This window comes from Notolepis coatsorum (assembly GCF_963971535.1).
Source record: "Notolepis coatsorum genome assembly, chromosome: 6".
NCBI lineage: Eukaryota > Metazoa > Chordata > Actinopteri > Aulopiformes > Paralepididae > Notolepis > Notolepis coatsorum.
In genome coordinates, this window is record NC_140170.1 from 174,864,652 (window position 1) to 174,884,524 (window position 19,873).

The 19,873-nt window shown below is 43.1% G+C and overlaps 2 protein-coding genes across 2 annotated transcripts; both read right to left on the reverse strand.

The window, feature by feature from the left end:
- Positions 1–1,270: 1,270 nt before the first annotated feature.
- On the reverse strand, positions 1,271–6,235 carry LOC311229764 (cornifelin homolog B-like; the record flags this gene model as incomplete). The annotated part of the gene is made up of 3 exons (XM_084315839.1): positions 6,147–6,235; positions 3,462–3,613; positions 1,271–1,408 (listed from the first exon to the last, which is right to left on the reverse strand). Exons 1-3 carry the CDS (start codon positions 6,229–6,231, stop codon positions 1,271–1,273), a joined length of 375 nt encoding a protein of 124 aa, XP_084171965.1. The 5' UTR covers positions 6,232–6,235.
- Positions 6,236–13,660: 7,425 nt separating this feature from the next.
- Positions 13,661–18,609, reverse strand: LOC311229765 (placenta-specific gene 8 protein-like; the record flags this gene model as incomplete). The annotated part of the gene is made up of 3 exons (XM_084315840.1): positions 18,494–18,609; positions 15,783–15,934; positions 13,661–13,750 (listed from the first exon to the last, which is right to left on the reverse strand). Exons 1-3 carry the CDS (start codon positions 18,576–18,578, stop codon positions 13,661–13,663), a joined length of 327 nt encoding a protein of 108 aa, XP_084171966.1. The 5' UTR covers positions 18,579–18,609.
- Positions 18,610–19,873: the final 1,264 nt, after the last annotated feature.

A 19,873-nucleotide genomic window follows, 5' to 3' on the forward strand; every position in this document is an offset into this window, starting at 1 on the left:
AAATACTTGACTTTCCACCACTGCATTTCATAGTATAAGAAATGTATCGCGTACACCAGGGTAAAGATGAAATGTATCGCGTACACCAGGGTAAAGATGAAATGTATCGCGTACACCAGGGTAAAGATGAAATGTATCGCGTACACCAGGGTAAAGATGAAATGTATCGCGTACACCAGGGTAAAGATGAAATGTATCGCGTACACCAGGGTAAAGATGAAATGTATCGCGTACACCAGGGTAAAGATGAAATGTATCGCATACACCAGGGTAAAGATGAAATGTATCGCGTACACCAGGGTAAAGATGAAATGTATCGCGTACACCAGGGTAAAGATGAAATGTATCGCATACACCAGGGTAAAGATGAAATGTATCGCATACACCAGGGTAAAGATGAGACTGAACTCTCTTGCCTGAAATAGAGCCAAGGATTTATTTTAAGTCACACAAATTGAACAGAAATAACTGCAGTCGCTACAAAACAGGCAAAATATAAAATCTTAACATTCAAGTGCAAATAGTTTGTGTATATTACAGTGTGATATTGTCATACAGTATATACTTGGAATGGAAATACCCAGAACGTTACAGAAATATCTAGTGAATTTAAAGGGGCACTAGCAAAAAAACAATGCTGATTGATTTTGCACATAATCTCACACACATGCAAAAACTGTAAAGAGTTTTGCACATTAATTTAGTTTGACAGTTATTGAGAGTAAATTAGTTTGAATATGGCCAATATGGTGATGTCATCGGGGACATTGATTCCTTGTGTCAATTACAGCTCAATGAAATGATGTAGATGTGAAAATAGCAATACCTTGTCTTATAGGAACTGGATCAATTCATTGAGGTGTAATTAACCGGCCGTATTCAAACTAATTTACTCTCAATAACTGTCAAACTAAATGAATGTGTGCAAACCTTTTCACAGTTTTTGGATGTGAGTGAGATTACGGGCTAAATCAATCACCATTGTTGGTCCCTTTAAGTTCTGAATAACAGAAAAGGCTAAGATTATGGCATTTACTGCCTCTGTTGTTTTCCACCACAGACTATTTATAGAACATATGCACCTTTAACATTCCCCTGCTCTTCCATCGCTGAAACATTGAACAAGAAGCATCTTATAATTATTTGGTGGATAATTATGTGGGAATCAATTAGTTGTCGGTTTGAAACCCGTTTTGGGTAAAAAAGAAAAAGAACAAAATGCTACACTAGGAGGTGGGTAGTCTTCTAGGTGGAGACGCTAGCCAGGCTCCTATGCGCTTTGGTACTGCGTGGTGATCACGGTTGCGCCGCCCTGGGTGCGATTTTTTATCTTCACCTCGCGGGACATCTGGCACCACGTGCAGGGATAGCAGAAGACCACCTTACAGCAGTCATCACAGCATGAGCCCTGAGAGAGAGAGAGAGAGAGAGAGAGAGAGAGAGAGAGAGAGAGAGAGAGAGAGAGAGAGAGAGAGAGAGAGAGAGAGAGAGAGAGAGAGAGAGGAGATGGGGAGAGAAAGAGAGAGAGGGAGAGAAAGAGAGAGAAAGAGAGAGGGGGAGATAGAGAAAGAGAGGGAGGGAAGAAGAGGAGAGGGGGAGAAAGAAAGACAGAGAGAGAAAGCGAGAGGGGGGAGAGAGAGGGAGAGAGATAGAGAAAGAGAGGGAGGGAAGAAGAGAGGAGAGGGGGAGAGAGAAAGAGGGAGGGAGAGAGAAAGAGAGAGAGAGAGGGAGAGAGGATTAGTCTGGGCTTTGTGGGGAAAGAAAAATTGTAATTCTGATCATCTTAACCCTTTCACTGCCGCACTACCAAAACGGTTAACCCTTTCACTGTGACAATACACAGAAGGTTAACAGCGACCGTCGGTTGTGTGATAGTAAAGGGTTATTAACCTTCTGTCGTGTGGCAGTCTGGAGCAGAAGTCCCCACGTCAACAAGATAGATACTGTCATCAACAGCGCCCTCCGGACAGTAACTGGTTGCCTGAAACCCACCCCTGTGTCCTACCTGCCAGTCCTAGCTGGAATCGCCCCAGCCAGTCTCCGACGTGATGCGGCTACCCTCACCCTGGCAAGAAAAGCCCAGAAGTACGACGGGCACATCCTGCACAAAGCCACAACAACACCGGCACCACCAGGCAGGCTAAACTCTCGCCATCCCTACAACAAGGCGGCACAAGAAATGCTACAGTCTATTTCTGAGGACTTGTCCAGAGACGCCTGGCTGGCAGCATCCTGGAAACGATCATGGGAGTCGGCTGGGCCCTCCCGTATCCAGCGATACATCCAGGACCCAGGAGGTGGTGTAAAAGGAGACGATTTGCCACGCCATCTATGGACCTCGCTGAACCGTCTACGCACTGGAGTTGGGCGCTTCAAGTCTTCCATGAAGAAGTGGGGCCTCACGGACAGTGCGGCATGCGAGTGTGGCGAGCCTGAACAGACTGCCGAGCATATAATCACCAGCTTCCCCGTCTACAGCCCGCCCTCAGAAGCTGGTCTTTTCGACGTAGGACCATAGACGAGGAGCGTGGGCTGCAGGACACAGAGTTGGCCATCTGATGATACACGAAAGAAGAAGTGTGGCAGTGAAAGGGTTAAGGAACTTTTTTCCAGTGCCGTTTCCATAGAAAACAGACCACGTCATCACCACCCACCACCACCGTCTTCCACTGCACCACACCCCCCGCTCAGTGACGGATCACAGAGCCTGTGAGAAGGAGAACCACAAACAACGCTTTACAATTTTCTGTTCCTCACATTCACCCATTCACTCGCACAGTGACGGCAACCTGCTCATCAGGAGCAATTAGGGGTTAAGTGTCTTGCTCAAGGACACTTCGACACGCTGCCCGGGAGGAGCAGGAACCTTTCCGATTACCAGACGACCGCCCTACCTCCTGATCCACTGTCACGCCCACTAGATGTCGCACTAGAGCACCAGCTTGTCATTTATCCAATAATGTGCATTCCACGTGGGGGAATGGGAAGTATGGAGGGGATACATGCCTGTAACATGTAAACAACAACTTTCATTTTAGCTAACTAATTAGTCAGAAATGGACTACGAACAATGCCTGTCAAATGAGCCATACTATTGTCTCCATAGCTATAATACAGAGCAGACGATGGGTCTGCAAACATCGCTAAGATGGTCAATAGCGCTGGTGTCAGGCGGTAGAGATGGGGTAAGTCGGTGGCAGTCAAAGAGTTAAAGAACACCTTAGAAAATGTCAAAAACCTCTGGAGATTTCGCCAAGAATTAAGTTTTCTCACGATTGGATATGGCAATCACTTCTGTTCTGAAAATGTCTCAGAAACACCCCTTTCTTTTCAATCTACCTAGACATGTCATGTATCCTCTGAATGGAGGTTATGTCTCTAGTCTGTGCTTGTAAAGTTTCAGGAGGCTGTGATTATCCTAACGGTCACAATAGGTCATTTTATACAGTGAGGGTTCTTACCTGGATGCCGTAGCGCTCTCTCATGGAGGAGCGGAGGCAGCAGGACACCGCCATGCAGCTTACGCTGTCCAGCACCGGCATGCAGCAGCACCAGCCAAAGTCACCCGCCGTCTTGCACTGCATGCAGGGGAAACACCACCACGCACAGCAGCCTGGGAGGGACGCAAGGGAGGAGGGGGAGAGAGGTTATGGTACTGACACAGTGATACTGTGGAGAGAGAGAGGGGTTATGGTACTGTGACAGTAATACTGATACTGCAGAGAGAGGTTTCGGTACACTGACAGTAATACTGCTACAAATCTTTTGACGCGAGGCGGCGAGAGGTTGTGCTGTTGATGACGTTTGACGATGACTATGTTTATAACCGTCCACCAGATTACTGCAGGTTTGAATTTGTATCTATCTATCTTATTACTATCTCAGAGACAAACATATTCACACACAGGTTTAATATTTTCTGCTATTTTATGAAGTATTTCAGTAGTCAAGCTGTGCGTATTTGTTTATTTGTTTATTAACTGTTTTGAAGCAGAAGCCCACACTACAGAACAGTAATCCAAGTGGCACAAAACCAAAGCACAAACAATCTGATTAAACAATTCAAATGGAAGAAATGGTGCACATTTCCTGGCAGTAGCAACAGCTCTGCAACACTGTTCTCATTCTGATCCTGGCGTCTCTAAAGTCAAATCTATACTCCAACGTGCCGTTTGACGCTTCACCGACGGTGTTGTATTTGGCTGCGGTTGCAGCTGGTTGCCTCTGGGCTTACGGACCCACGATCCGGCATCCATAGATACAGTGCGTTATATACAAAGTGTCGGGTGTAGATGCACATGGACCTGAGTGCATGTGAGGTGGCACGGTACGGAGTACGTGGTTAATGTTGTGTCATCATACCATACAAGACTATTGTGCAGTAATAGCATCAATGCTTTGTTGCTGCTTCCTTTTTGGACCACACGTGGTTAATCGCTAGTTCTCCATTAAGAACGCCTTCCCTTTCTGGGCCAACCGGCCTAATAGCCAAACAAAATAAACACACCACTTACTGTACTAGCCTCCCTCTGTCCTCTCGCTATGAGAGAATTACTAGAGTGAAGCGCTAACTATGCTACCCGCTCTACCTCGGAGGGCTTCTACGAGTATCGATTTCAATGAGCTCCCTCCATATTTTCAGAAGATTCGCCTAAAAGTACACGCAAGTAAATGGAAGATTGCTCCACTTCTACAAGGACCATTTGCATGTTCTTGGTATCTAGGGACATCTATGAACCTCAGGGAATGTATTCCCAGTGTCAGAAATATTGTGTCTGTTATGCTTGAGTAAACTGTATAATGAACCAAAGGAGAATATAAATTATTATTCGTTTTTTTTTCCCATCTTTGATGGTGAATAACACCGTGCTAACATTAAGAGAGAGGGACTGTAGATAAAGGACGTTGGTGCGAGTGCTAAAAAGACCAAATAATTAAAAGTTGTTAAGCAGCTGAATGCTGCGTTGGACAAAACACTTAATGCATCGTAATTCTAGTCCTGGGCATGCAGTACAGTCAGGGGCGTAGCTGGGGGGGGGTAGCTTAGGATGATTCCAAGGGCCCAGCACTGAGGGGGGGCCCAAACATTTTTTTTTTTTTTCTTTTTTTTTTTTACTAGACATCACTCAGGTGTATTATTGATGCTCTCATTGATACTATGTTTGTTTCTGAAGTGTGTGTGTGTGTGTGTGTGTGTGTGTGTGTGTGTGTGTGTGTGTGTGTGTGTGTGTGTGTGTGTGTGTGTGTGTGTGTGTGAGATATATAGAGAGAGAGGGGGGGCTTTGGTAGACTATTGCATTGGTCCATTCATTGAAGATGAACGCAATGCGACATCCTTTACTAGGCTCACCCACCAACAGTGCAGGTGCTGAACTGCTGATCCGAATGTATAGGTAAAAACCATATTATGCGTTTTCATCAATAAGAAAATGGCCAAAAAAAATTCGCTCGCGCGCTTACGCGCGCTCGCATACACTGGGGGCCTACAAATAAATTCTTTCATGGGGCCCAGAATCTGGAGCTACACCCCTGAGTACAGTACCTCCGCCCTGAGGGTAAGAGTGCATACTCAGACCATAGTGGGTGCAGTTGATCGGCTATGATCTTTTCTGACCATTTCCTGGTGTACTGGTCTGACATGTTTGTAATACTGCACATTGCTTCAACAGTTGCCTTACCTCTTAATTTGACCACTCTAATTTATTCTTATTCTGTACAATTAGTGCTGTATCACTGTACATTAATACTACAACTCTGTACATACATCTGATTAGTACTATTACTCAGTAGTACTCATTTATATATTTTATACCCAGTTGAATTACCTATACACTGTTGCACTTTACAGTTACCTTTGCACTCTGGCTGGATGCCAAACCTCTTTTTGCTGTACTGTACTTGTGATGCATAACGGCAATACATTTGAATGTAACATAATAGCAATGCAGTGACTCATAGGGACATGGAAGTCTTGGACTTTGACACCTAGGCTATTAATGGGTGGCGGGTACTGTAGGCATTATGCCATTGCTTGACAAATTTGTTGTTTGACAAAAAGAAGAAAAAAATAAAAGGCGTGTAAACACCAGAGGAATTGTGTCGTTGGGTATCGTTTCATTATTAAAGTCTGACACGACGTGACTTACAGGTGCCAGCATCAGCACAACAGTCACAGAGTCCGGTGGTCCATGTTCCTGAGCCAGGCTGGGTCACGATGATCGTTTGAGCCATTTTCTGTCCCAGGGAAGAGGACAGGAGAGTGAGAGATGGAGGGGGGGGGGAGACTGGGTGTTAAACAGAAAACTGCTGTGATACCTGATTGATTGATTGATTGATTGACATTTTTATTAACAGATTGCAGAATGGGTACAATACAGTACGGCTCAATACACACAATATATAGGTATAGGCAGGGTTCGAATTATCACCTGAGAGCTATGGGGGCCCCCTGAATTTTTTTTTTTACTATTTTTTTTCCTGGAATTGTGGCTGTTTTCGAAGTCATATTTAGAGGAATATCTCATTAGGATTAGTCTAATACTAAGTAATAATGACATCACACAACATTCTAATCATTAGACCAGGGGTGTCAAACTCATTTTCACAGAGGGCCACATCAGCATTATGGTTGCCCTCAAAGGGCCAAAGACCGTATTAATGTTAATGTAATGTAAAATAAATGTAGCTACTCATTTACATATTGTTAAACATGTTGTTTCTGTATTTATTACTTATTCAAGTTATACATATTGCATATGCATTTGCATAGATGTAAAAATATATGTTAGCTTATGTTATTTTAACAAATAATTTTAGTTTATCAGAACCCCATATTACTCCATCAATCAATGATCAAACCATTCAAGTAAATAACAAAGAAGAATATCATCAAATACAAGCATTAAGTTTGTTCAAAACCTTTTTGTCACAGTCAAGAAGGGCAGAACTAACAACTGTGAGCTGCAAAGAACACGTGGGACAGATGTAGCAGATGTTACAAAAACAAATGGCTGCACACAACCTTGCAGAGGCCATACATCCAACTAATGGAAGATAGTTTAATTAACTTTAATTAACAGATTGCAGAATGGGTACAGTACAGTACAGCTCAATACACACAATTGTTAAGGGAATGCAGACCAGAGAAAGACTTTCGACTTGTTTACTTCAGGGTCCCCCATTTTCAATTCATCATAACATATATGACACACACGACATACAGATAGACAGTACAGATACATTTATGACATACCAGATTTGCAAATACAGTACTGTTTGTGATACAAAAAGAGTCCAGAAATGAGAGAAGAGAAGAAGTACCCAGAGACAGATCTACAGTATTGGTACAGTATATTATCCTGTAAAACAATAAAGTCGTGATGACAAAAGTTGGCTATAAGAGAATAGTCTACACACTAGATCAATATGTCTGCAGATGTGCTATACAAGCTCATAAGATAAGAGTGTAATACCTTATTAATAGCAGTCTATTCAAAGGTTAAAACAAGGTTTCCCCCAGTAGATTAGGCTTATATTAAGCTACTCTCCCAATCTAATTTATATTATCACAAGAAATAAGAAGCTTACCCTGCCTGTAGGCTCCAATGTGGAGAGTTGTTGTATTCCCCTCCCTTGCTTTCGCCTTTCTTAATAAGTCTCCTTTTCTAGATCCAAAATTGAGTCAGTTGTTGTTACAGCGGTGACTTCTCTTTCTTTCTGCCCTCCTCAGTTCCTCTCTACAGGGGTGTCAAACTCATTTTCACAGAGGGCCACATCAGCATTATGGTTGCCCTCAAAGGGCCAAAGACCGTATTAATGTTAATGTAATGTAAAATAAATGTAGCTACTCATTTACATATTGTTAAACATGTTGTTTCTGTATTTATTACTTATTCAAGTTATACATATTGCATATGCATTTGCATAGATGTAGAAATATATGTTAGCTTATGTTATTTTAACAAATAATTTTAGTTTATCAGAACCCCATATTACTCCATCAATCAATGATCAAACCATTCAAGTAAATAACAAAGAAGAATATCATCAAATACAAGCTATGACATTAAGTTTGTTCAAAACCTTTTTGTCACAGTCAAGAGGGGCAGAACTAACAACTGTGAGCTGCAAAGAACACGTGGGACAGATGTAGCAGATGTTACAAAAACAAATGGCTGCACACAACCTTGCAGAGGCCACTAATGGAAGATAGTTTAATTAACTTTAATTAACAGATTGCAGAATGGGTACAGTACAGTACAGCTCAATACACACAATTGTTAAGGGAATGCAGACCAGAGAAAGACTTTCGACTTGTTTACAGTTGTTAAGGGGATGCAGACCAGAGGGAGACTTTCGTCTTGTTTACATCAGGGTCCCCCATTTTCAATTCATCAGGACATAATATATGACATACATGATGACATACAGATAGACAGTACTGCTACATCTATACATTTATATATACATATTATACATTAATGTGTTTAGTCCCTTGTTTGAGCCGAATCTGGGTTTAACATGATTTGTGGAGCTCCCTCTGGTGTTGTGGTCGCATGCATGGTATTCACTGACCTTTGTTTGGGAAGTATTTTGACATGTACATGGGTACCTTATAGTCATGTAGTGTATCTTGTAGACCAGGCCCATTGCAAGTTGCTGTACTCTGTGTTGCCCACATTGTCCACCATGTGGCGTTCGTTGGGGAAACAACGCTGTTTGGGGCAGCAACACAACACAGACACACTGTATTTATTAATTTTTTTATTAACATTTTATTAACTTGACAGACTGTGTTCTCATAGTGATTCCTTCATGTCTAGCCTCCAGAAAATAAATAAGAAGCTATGGGGCCTGTCTCGCAAGCCAGAGGATATTGTTCGATTCCACGTGAGCCCTCCAGGAGGCAATTTAAACAGCCCAGCATGCTAATCAACCCGGTATAAAGGCCTGCACTGGAGGGTGGCCCATTCCTTTTTTTTGCCCGCTCTCCCTCCTACTTTCTCCCACGTACTCCTTCTCTCTTCCAATTTCTCTACCTCTTTCACCCCCCACAGTTTTCACTCTTCCACTCACTTTATCTGTTTCTCCCTCCCCGCTTCTTTCTTTCCCTCTCTCCTATACCACTGGGGCCCAACTGGACCAGAGCAACCTGGGAGGAAGCTGTAATTGGGGCACTGTCTGAGGGAGCATTACATACTCTAGCAAGGTGTAAACATATGACGCTGGAGGAGGAAGTGGCTTCCATTAAGGAAATCATATGGGGCTCACTGTGCAGCACAGGCCGCCATGCAATGATCAGATTTCTGGAGGAATTCTGGAAACATATACTGTATAACAAAACCCCCTCTGCTGCAACAATAGTACTTTGGTTTCTGAAATGTCTCAGTCTCTGTGACCAGCGGACAGTTGTCTTGTCGTCTCAGGGCCGCGTAGGGGACTGTAAAACTAATACCGGTTTGCATTAAACCTAATAGTCGAGAATGGCCTATATTTATGTCAGCTAAGCAGGCCAGGGAACACTTAGCAACACCCCAAAGGGAGAGACACCATCTGCTGGCCTTGAGGGGAGGTGGAGAAATGCTGCACTAGAGCCTCGATGTAAAGGGCAAGAGGTGTGGAAAGGCACAGCACAGTACGAGGGAAACCATCAAACAACTTGTGAAATGTGGTAAAGGGTTAAACATTACATTTTGTCTGTAACCGTAGCACTAGAGCTTGGATGTTTGGATGAGCTCAGAAGACAAGAGGGCACAGCAAGCAGCGCTTCAGGGAAACAGTCAAACAGTCACTTGGAAATGCAGTCAAAAATACTGTATCAAATGGTACCAGAGCCTGAGGGCCGAGGCACAGCGGGGCTCCAGGCACAGTGTCGGGGGTTAAAGATCCTGAAAAATATGGTGAGTGGTCAAAGAATATTCCTCAGTGCTGTGAGAATAGTGATAGAGCGTGGCTGTAGAGAGGACTTTGTTGGGGAACCAGCGCTCCAGACAAAGTATCACAGTCAGGATCCGAGTTCTCCCTGCTGCCAGCAACACGTCAACAAAGTCTGGGTGGAACCCGGAGTGACCCTCGTCTGAGGAGGCGGCAGCACCCTGCCCCCCTGCTCCCTAAAATAATTCAATATTCTAATATTCCCCTGGTATTTGTTGTCATACAAAAATACAGAATACTTTTATATGAAATGCTTCTTTCTGTTTTGCTCCTGAGAGTGTGCTAGATAAAAATAGATAAGTATAAAATAGAAAGTCAAGTACGTAAAACAAGTGTAAACAAAAGTGTTCAATATACATATACAATATACAATGCAGAGTAGAGAAAAAGTAACTGAGTTACAATACAATATACAGTACAATGCAGAAGTGGGATGAGGTACAACTTAGGGTAAGGTGCAATGAGGTATGAGTTGTAGTAAAGAGATAAAGTGGTATGTGGTCCAGTTATACTGCTCTGATTAAAGGTTGTGTTAAAGTGGTATGTGGTCCAGTTCTGCTGCTCTGATTAAAGGTTATGTTAAAGTGGTATGTGGTCCAGTTATGCTGCTCTGATTAAAGGTTATGTTAAAGTGGTATGTGGTCCAGTTATGCTGCTCTGATTAAAGGTTATATTAAAGTGGTATGTGGTCCAGTTATGCTGCTCTGACTAAAGGTTATGTTAAAGTGGTATGTGGTGCAGTTATGCTGCTCTGATTAAAGGTTATGTTAAAGTGGTATGTGGTCCAGTTATGCTGCTCTGATTAAAGGTTATATTAAAGTGGTATGTGGTCCAGTTATGCTGCTCTGATTAAAGGTTATGTTAAAGTGGTATGTGGTCCAGTTCTGCTGCTCTGATTAAAGGTTATGTTAAAGTGGTATGTGGTCCAGTTATGCTGCTCTGACTAAAGGTTATGTTAACACTTTAACTGCCAGAAGACGAGTTTAGGCGTCCTTCCCCGCCATGCTCAAGTTGCCGAAGACGCCGTAACTCGTCTTTGATATCAATATTTCAAAAATCTGTGATCGGATTCATATTTCCCATCCGCTGGCCTGAGACCCACCAAAAAGCCCCACTGAACCCTCTAGCGGTTCAAGAGCGCCATCTGGTGGCCGATCGGCGCAATCGCCAAACAGGAAGTTACTTGGACGATGTGCTGTTCACCCATATTACTTCCGGGCACTCGGTATAGGTTCCGGCACTCTAGCTCGTCACAATACATAGCGATCCGTTGCCAATAACTCGATAAACAACATGATTTGGACGTATATACTATTATACAAGCTGGAAATGGACCGGATATTTTTACATCCCATAATGGAAAACTGTCTACCCCACGCTGATCGCCCAACGGCCCGCGGAGACTGGGGTGAGTTTTAGCGTGTAATATTTCCGTGTTCGACACTAACTGCTATGATGAACATTTGACCCACATTAGATGAATGGTATAACGCTGCCCACGGAATTATAAACGCCCCCTCGCCCATCCGGTCAACATCAGATGACGTGTAGTAACTTCCAGAAGTCCGTCCAGTTGGATTTTTTTATATCGCGCCGATTGCTATCAAACTGTATTTGATCATCAATATAATGCATTTGGGGCTATAAATCACGTTCTGGAGAAAGCTGCAGAAAGAGATGAAAACATACTTATACTAGATCATATTTTAGTATGAATATGTGAATGAAAAAGTTAAACGTTCATACACCCTGAACAATACATATAGGACATTGAATGGGCCCTAATAATGGCAATTTAGCAATAGAATTTAAAAAGTTATAGCCCTGCAAAGAAGGGGAACTTCTCCATAGACAAATAGAGCTGGCAACCTATGGTATATCATGAATTTAGCCTTAGGCAATCAAAGTGTTAAAGTGTTATGTGGTCCAGTTCTGCTGCTCTGATTAAAGGTTATGTTAAAGTGGTATGTGGTCCAGTTCTACTGCTCTGATTAAAGGTTGCGTTAAAGTGGTATGTGGTCCAGTTCTGCTGCTCTGATTAAAGGTTATGTTAAAGTGGTATGTGGTCCAGTTCTACTGCTCTGATTAAAGGTTGTGTTAAAGTGGTATGTGGTCCAGTTCTGCTGCTGATTAAAGGTGATGTTAAAGTGGTATGTGGTCCAGTTCTGCTGCTCTGATTAAAGGTGATGTTAAAGTGGTATGTGGTCATTATCCTGCTCTGATTAAAGGTTATGTTAAAGTGGTATGTGGTCCACAGTCTTTTTCGTCAAAGTAACTAGTAACTGATAGGTTCAGATAAATGTAGTGGAGTAAAAAGTAAAATATTTCCTTTGAAATGTAGTGGAGTAAAAGTATAAAGTTCCCTAAAACGAGGGAGTAAAGTATAAATAGCTTGAAATTGTACTTAAGTACAGTACTGGAGTAAAAATACTTGACTTTCCACCACTGCATTTCATAGTATAAGAAATGTATCGCGTACACCAGGGTAAAGATGAAATGTATTGCGTACACCAGGGTAAAGATGAAATGTATCGCGTACACCAGGGTAAAGATGAAATGTATCGCGTACACCAGGGTAAAGATGAAATGTATCGCATACACCAGGGTAAAGATGAAATGTATCGCGTACACCAGGGTAAAGATGAAATGTATCGCGTACACCAGGGTAAAGATGAAATGTATCGCATACACCAGGGTAAAGATGAAATGTATCGCATACACCAGGGTAAAGATGAGACTGAACTCTCTTGCCTGAAATAGAGCCAAGGATTTATTTTAAGTCACACAAATTGAACAGAAATAACTGCAGTCGCTACAAAACAGGCAAAATATAAAATCTTAACATTCAAGTGCAAATAGTTTGTGTATATTACAGTGTGATATTGTCATACAGTATATACTTGGAATGGAAATACCCAGAATGTTACAGAAATATCTAGTGAATTTAAAGGGGCACTAGCAAAAAAACAATGCTGATTGATTTTGCACATAATCTCACACACATGCAAAAACTGTAAAGAGTTTTGCACATTAATTTAGTTTGACAGTTATTGAGAGTAAATTAGTTTGAATATGGCCAATATGGTGATGTCATCGGGGACATTGATTCCTTGTGTCAATTACAGCTCAATGAAATTATGTAGATGTGAAAATAGCAATACCTTGTCTTATAGGAACTGGATCAATTCATTGAGGTGTAATTAACCGGCCGTATTCAAACTAATTTACTCTCAATAACTGTCAAACTAAATGAATGTGTGCAAACCTTTTCACAGTTTTTGGATGTGAGTGAGATTACGTGCTAAATCAATCACCATTGTTGGTCCCTTTAAGTTCTGAATAACAGAAAAGGCTAAAATTATGGCATTTACTGCCTCTGTTGTTTTCCACCACAGACTATTTATAGAACATATGCACCTTTAACATTCCCCTGCTCTTCCATCGCTGAAACATTGAACAAGAACATTGAACATTGAACCCGCATTTCATTGTATACCTGTATGCCGTGACAATTAAAACTCTTGACTTGACTTGACTTGACAAGAAGCATCTTATAATTATTTGGTGGATAATTATGTGGGAATCAATTAGTTGCCGGTTTGAAACCCGTTTTGGGTAAAAAAGAAAAAGAACAAAATGCTACACTAGGAGGTGGGTAGTCTTCTAGGAGACGCTAGCCAGGCTCCTATGCGCTTTGGACCTGCGTGGTGATCACGGTTGCGCCGCCCTAGGTGCGATTTTTCACCTCGCGGGACATCTGGCACCACGTGCAGGGATAGCAGAAGACCACCTTACAGCAGTCATCACAGCATGAGCCCTGAGAGAGAGAGAGAGAGAGAGAGAGAGAGAGAGAGAGAGAGAGAGAGAGAGAGAGAGAGAGAGAGAGAGAGAGAGAGAGAGAGAGAGAGGAGATGGGGAGAGAAAGAGAGAGAGGGAGAGAAAGAGAGAGAAAGAGAGAGGGGGAGATAGAGAAAGAGAGGGAGGGAAGAAGAGGAGAGGGGGAGAAAGAAAGACGGAGAGAGAAAGCGAGAGGGGGGAGAGAGAGGGAGAGAGATAGAGAAAGAGAGGGAGGGAAGAAGAGAGGAGAGGGGGAGAGAGAAAGAGGGAGGGAGAGAGAAAGAGAGAGAGAGAGGGAGAGAGGATTAGTCTGGGCTTTGTGGGGAAAGAAAAATTGTAATTCTGATCATCTTAACCCTTTCACTGCCGCACTACCAAAACGGTTTACCCTTTCACTGTGACAATACACAGAAGGTTAACAGCGACCGTCGGTTGTGTGATAGTAAAGGGTTATTAACCTTCTGTCGTGTGGCAGTCTGGAGCAGAAGTCCCCACGTCAACAAGATAGATACTGTCATCAACAGCGCCCTCCGGACAGTAACTGGTTGCCTGAAACCCACCGTGTCCTACCTGCCAGTCCTAGCTGGAATCGCCCCAGCCAGTCTCCGACGTGATGCGGCTACCCTCACCCTGGCAAGAAAAGCCCAGAAGTACGACTGGCACATCCTGCACAAAGCCACAACAACACCGGCACCACCAGGCAGGCTAAACTCTCGCCATCCCTACAACAAGGCAGCACAAGAAATGCTACAGTCTATTTCTGAGGACTTGTCCAGAGACGCCTGGCTGGCAGCATCCTGGAAACGATCATGGGAGTCGGCTGGGCCCTCCCGTATCCAGCGATACATCCAGGACCCAGGAGGTGGTGTAAAAGGAGACGATTTGCCACGCCATCTACGGACCTCGCTGAACCGTCTACGCACTGGAGTTGGGCGCTTCAAGTCTTCCATGAAGAAGTGGGGCCTCACGGACAGTGCGGCATGCGAGTGTGGCGAGCCTGAACAGACTGCCGAGCATATAATCACCAGCTTCCCCGTCTACAGCCCGCCCTCAGAAGCTGGTCTTTTCGACGTAGGACCATAGACGAGGGCGTGGGCTGCAGGACACAGAGTCGGCCATCTCTGATGATACACGAAAGAAGAAGTGTGGCAGTGAAAGGGTTAAGGAACTTTTTTCCAGTGCCGTTTCCATAGAAACAGACCACGTCATCACCACCCACCACCACCGTCTTCCACTGCACCACACCCCCCGCTCAGTGACGGATCACAGAGCCTGTGAGAAGGAGAACCACAAACAACGCTTTACAATTTTCTGTTCCTCACATTCACCCATTCGCTCACACAGCGACGGCAACCTGCTCATCAGGAGCAATTAGGGGTTAAGTGTCTTGCTCAAGGACACTTCGACACGCTGCCCGGGAGGAGCAGGAACCTTTCCGATTACCAGACGACCGCCCTACCTCCTGATCCACTGTCACGCCCACTAGATGTCGCACTAGAGCACCAGCTTGTCATTTATCCACGTGGGGGAATGGGAAGTATGGAGGGGATACATGCCTGTGACATGTAAACAACAACTTTCATTTTAGCTAACTAATTAGTCAGAAATGGACTATGAACAATGCCTGTCAAATGAGCCATACTATTGTCTCCATAGCTATAATACAGAGCAGACGATGGGTCTGCAAACATCGCTAAGATGGTCAATAGCGCTGGTGTCAGGCGGTAGAGATGGGGTAAGTCGGTGGCAGTCAAAGAGTTAAAGAACACCTTCGAAAATGTCAAAAACTTCTGGAGATTTCGCCAAGAATTAAGTTTTCTCACGATTGGATGGCAATCACTTCTGTTCTGAAAATGTCTCAGAAACACCCCTTTCTTTTCAATCTACCTAGACATGTCATGTATCCTCTGAATGGAGGCTATGTCTCTAGTCTGTGCTTGTAAAGTTTCAGGAGGCTGTGATTATCCTAACGGTCACAATAGGTAATTTTATACAGTGAGGGTTCTTCTTACCTGGATGCCGTAGCGCTCTCTCATGGAGGAGCGGAGGCAGCAGGACACCGCCATGCAGCTCACGCTGTCCAGCACCGGCATGCAGCAGCACCAGCCAAAGTCGCCCGCCGTCTTGCACTGCATGCAGGGGAAACACCACCACGCACAGCAGCCTGGGAGGGACGCAAGGGAGGAGGGGGAGAGAGGTTACGGTACTGACACAGTGATACTGTGGAGAGAGAGGGGTTATGGTATACTGTGACAGTAATACTGATACTGCGGAGAGAGGTTTCGGTACACTGACAGTAATACTGCTACAAATCTTTTGACGCGAGGCGGTGAGAGGTTGTGCTGTTGTCGATGACGTTGACGATGACTATGTTCAGGGGTGTAGCTCCAGATTCTGGGCCCCATGAAAGAATGTATTTGTAGGCCCCCAGTGAATGCGAGCGCGCGAGCGGAATTTTTTTTGGCCATTTTTTTATTGATGAAAACGCATAATATGGTTTTCACCTATACATTCGGATCAGCAGTTCAGCACCTGCACTGTTGGTGGGTGAGCCTAGTAAAGGATGTCGCATTGCGTTCATCTTCAATGAATGGACCAATGCAATTAGTCTACCAAAGCCCCCCCTCTCTCTATATATATCTCTCACACACACACACACACACACACACACACACACACACACACACACACACACACACACACACACACACACACACACACACACACACACACACACACACACACACACACACACACACTTCAGAAAGAAACATAGTATCAATGAAAGCATCAATAATACACCTGAGTGATGTCTAGAATTTTTTTTTTTTTTTTTGGCCCCCCCCCCCCCCCCCCCCCCCAGTGCTGGGCCCTTGGAATCATCCTAAGCTACCCCCCCCCAGCTACGCCCCTGACTATGTTTATAACCGTCCACCAGATGACTGTAGGTTTGAATTTGTATCTATCTATCTTATTACTATCTCAGAGACAAACATATTCACACACAGGTTTATTTTCTGCTATTTTATGAAGTATTTCAGTATAGTCAAGCTGTGCGTATTTGTTTATTTGTTTATTAACTGTTTTGAAGCAGAAGCCCACACTACAGAACAGTAATCCAAGTGGCACAAAACCAAAGCACAAACAATCTGATTAAACAATTCAAACGGGAGAAATGGTGCACATTTCCTGGCAGTAGCAACAGCTCTACCCAGCGTAGGAACACTGTTCTCATTCTGATCCTGGCGTCTCTAAAGTCAAATCTATACTCCAACGTGCCGCTTGACGCTTTACCGACGGTGTTGTATTTGGCTGCGGTTGCAGCTGGTTGCCTCTGGGCTTACGGACCCACGATCCGGCATCCATAGATACAGTGCGTTATATACAAAGTGTCGGGTGTAGATGCACATGGACCTGAGTGCATGTGAGGTGGCATGGTACGGAGTACGTGGTTAATGTTGTGTCATCATACCATACAAGACTATTGTGCAGTACTAGCATCAATGCTTTGTTGCTGCTTCCTTTTTGGACCACACGTGGTTAATCGCTAGTTCTCCATTAAGAACGCCTTCCCTTTCTGGGCCAACCGGCCTAATAGCCAAACAAAATAAACACACCACTTACTGTACTAGCCTCCCTCTGTCCTCTCGCTATGAGAGAATTACTAGAGTGAAGTGCTAACTATGCTACCCGCTCTACCTCGGAGGGCTTCTACGAGTATCGATTTCAATTAGCTCCCTCCATATTTTCAGAAGATTCGCCTAAAAGTACACGCAAGTAAATGGAAGATTGCTCCACTTCTACAAGGACCATTTGCATGTTCTTGGTATCTATAGGGACATCTATGAACCTCAGGGAATGTATTCCCAGTGTCAGAGATATTGTGTCTGTTATGCTTGAGTAAACTGTAATGAACCAAAGGAGAATATAAATTATTATTAGTTTTTTTCCCATCTTTGATGGTGAATAACACCGTGCTAACATTAAGAGAGAGGGACTGTAGATAAAGGACGTTGGTGCGAGTGCTAAAAAGACCAAATAATTAAAAGTTGTTAAGCAGCTGAATGCTGCGTTGGACAAAACACTTAATGCATCGTAATTCTAGTCCTGGGCATGCAGTACCTCCTCCGCCCTGAGGGTAAGAGTGCATACTCAGACCATAGTGGGTGTAGTTGATCGGCTATGATCTTTTCTGACCATTTCCTGGTGTACTGGTCTGACATGTTTGTAATACTGCACATTGCTTCAACAGTTGCCTTACCTCTTAATTTGACCACTCTAATTTATTCTTATTCTGTACAATTAGTGCTGTATCACTGTACATTAATACTACAACTCTGTACATACATCTGATTAGTACTATTACTCAGTAGTACTCATTTATATATTTTATACCCAGTTGAATTACCTATACACTGTTGCACTTTACAGTTACCTTTGCACTCTGGCTGGATGCCAAACCTCTTTTTGCTGTACTGTACTTGTGATGCATAACGGCAATACATTTGAATGTAACATAATAGCAATGCAGTGACTCATAGGGACATGGAAGTCTTGGACTTTGACACCTAGGCTATTAATGGGTGGCGGGTACTGTAGGCATTATGCCATTGCATGGAGTTGTTTGACCAAAAGAAGAAAAAAATAAAAGGCGTGTAAACACCAGAGGAATTGTGTCGTTGGGTATCGTTTCATTATTAAAGTCTGACACGACGTGACTTACAGGTGCCAGCATCAGCACAACAGTCACAGAGTCCGGTGGTCCATGTTCCTGAGCCAGGCTGGGTCACGATGATCGTTTGAGCCATTTTCTGTCCCAGGGAAGAGGACAGGAGAGTGAGAGATGGAGGGGGGGGGGGAGACTGGGTGTTAAACAGAAAACTGCTGTGATACCTGATTGATTGATTGATTGATTGACATTTTTATTAACAGATTGCAGAATGGGTACAATACAGTACGGCTCAATACACACAATATATAGGTATAGGCAGGGTTTGAATTATCACCTGAGAGCTATGGGGGCCCCCTGAATTTTTTTTTTTACTATTTTTTTTCCTGGAATTGTGGCTGTTTTCGAAGTCATATTTAGAGGAATATCTCATTAGGATTAGTCTAATACTAAGTAATAATGACATCACACAACATTCTAATCATTAGACCAGGGGTGTCAAACTAATTTTCACAGAGGGCCACATCAGCATTATGGTTGCCCTCAAAGGGCCAAAGACCGTATTAATGTTAATGTAATGTAAAATAAATGTAGCTACTCATTTACATATTGTTAAACATGTTGTTTCTGTATTTATTACTTATTCAAGTTATACATATTGCATATGCATTTGCATAGATGTAAAAATATATGTTAGCTTATGTTATTTTAACAAATAATTTTAGTTTATCAGAACCCCATATTACTCCATCAATCAATGATCAAACCATTCAAGTAAATAACAAAGAAGAATATCATCAAATACAAGCATTAAGTTTGTTCAAAACCTTTTTGTCACAGTCAAGAAGGGCAGAACTAACAACTGTGAGCTGCAAAGAACACGTGGGACAGATGTAGCAGATGTTACAAAAACAAATGGCTGCACACAACCTTGCAGAGGCCATACATCCAACTAATGGAAGATAGTTTAATTAACTTTAATTAACAGATTGCAGAATGGGTACAGTACAGTACAGCTCAATACACACAATTGTTAAGGGAATGCAGACCAGAGAAAGACTTTCGACTTGTTTACTTCAGGGTCCCCCATTTTCAATTCATCATAACATATATGACACACACGACATACAGATAGACAGTACAGATACATTTATGACATACCAGATTTGCAAATACAGTACTGTTTGTGATACAAAAAGAGTCCAGAAATGAGAGAAGAGAAGAAGTACCCAGAGACAGATCTACAGTATTGGTACAGTATATTATCCTGTAAAACAATAAAGTCGTGATGACAAAAGTTGGCTATAAGAGAATAGTCTACACACTAGATCAATATGTCTGCAGATGTGCTATACAAGCTCATAAGATAAGAGTGTAATACCTTATTAATAGCAGTCTATTCAAAGGTTAAAACAAGGTTTCCCCCAGTAGATT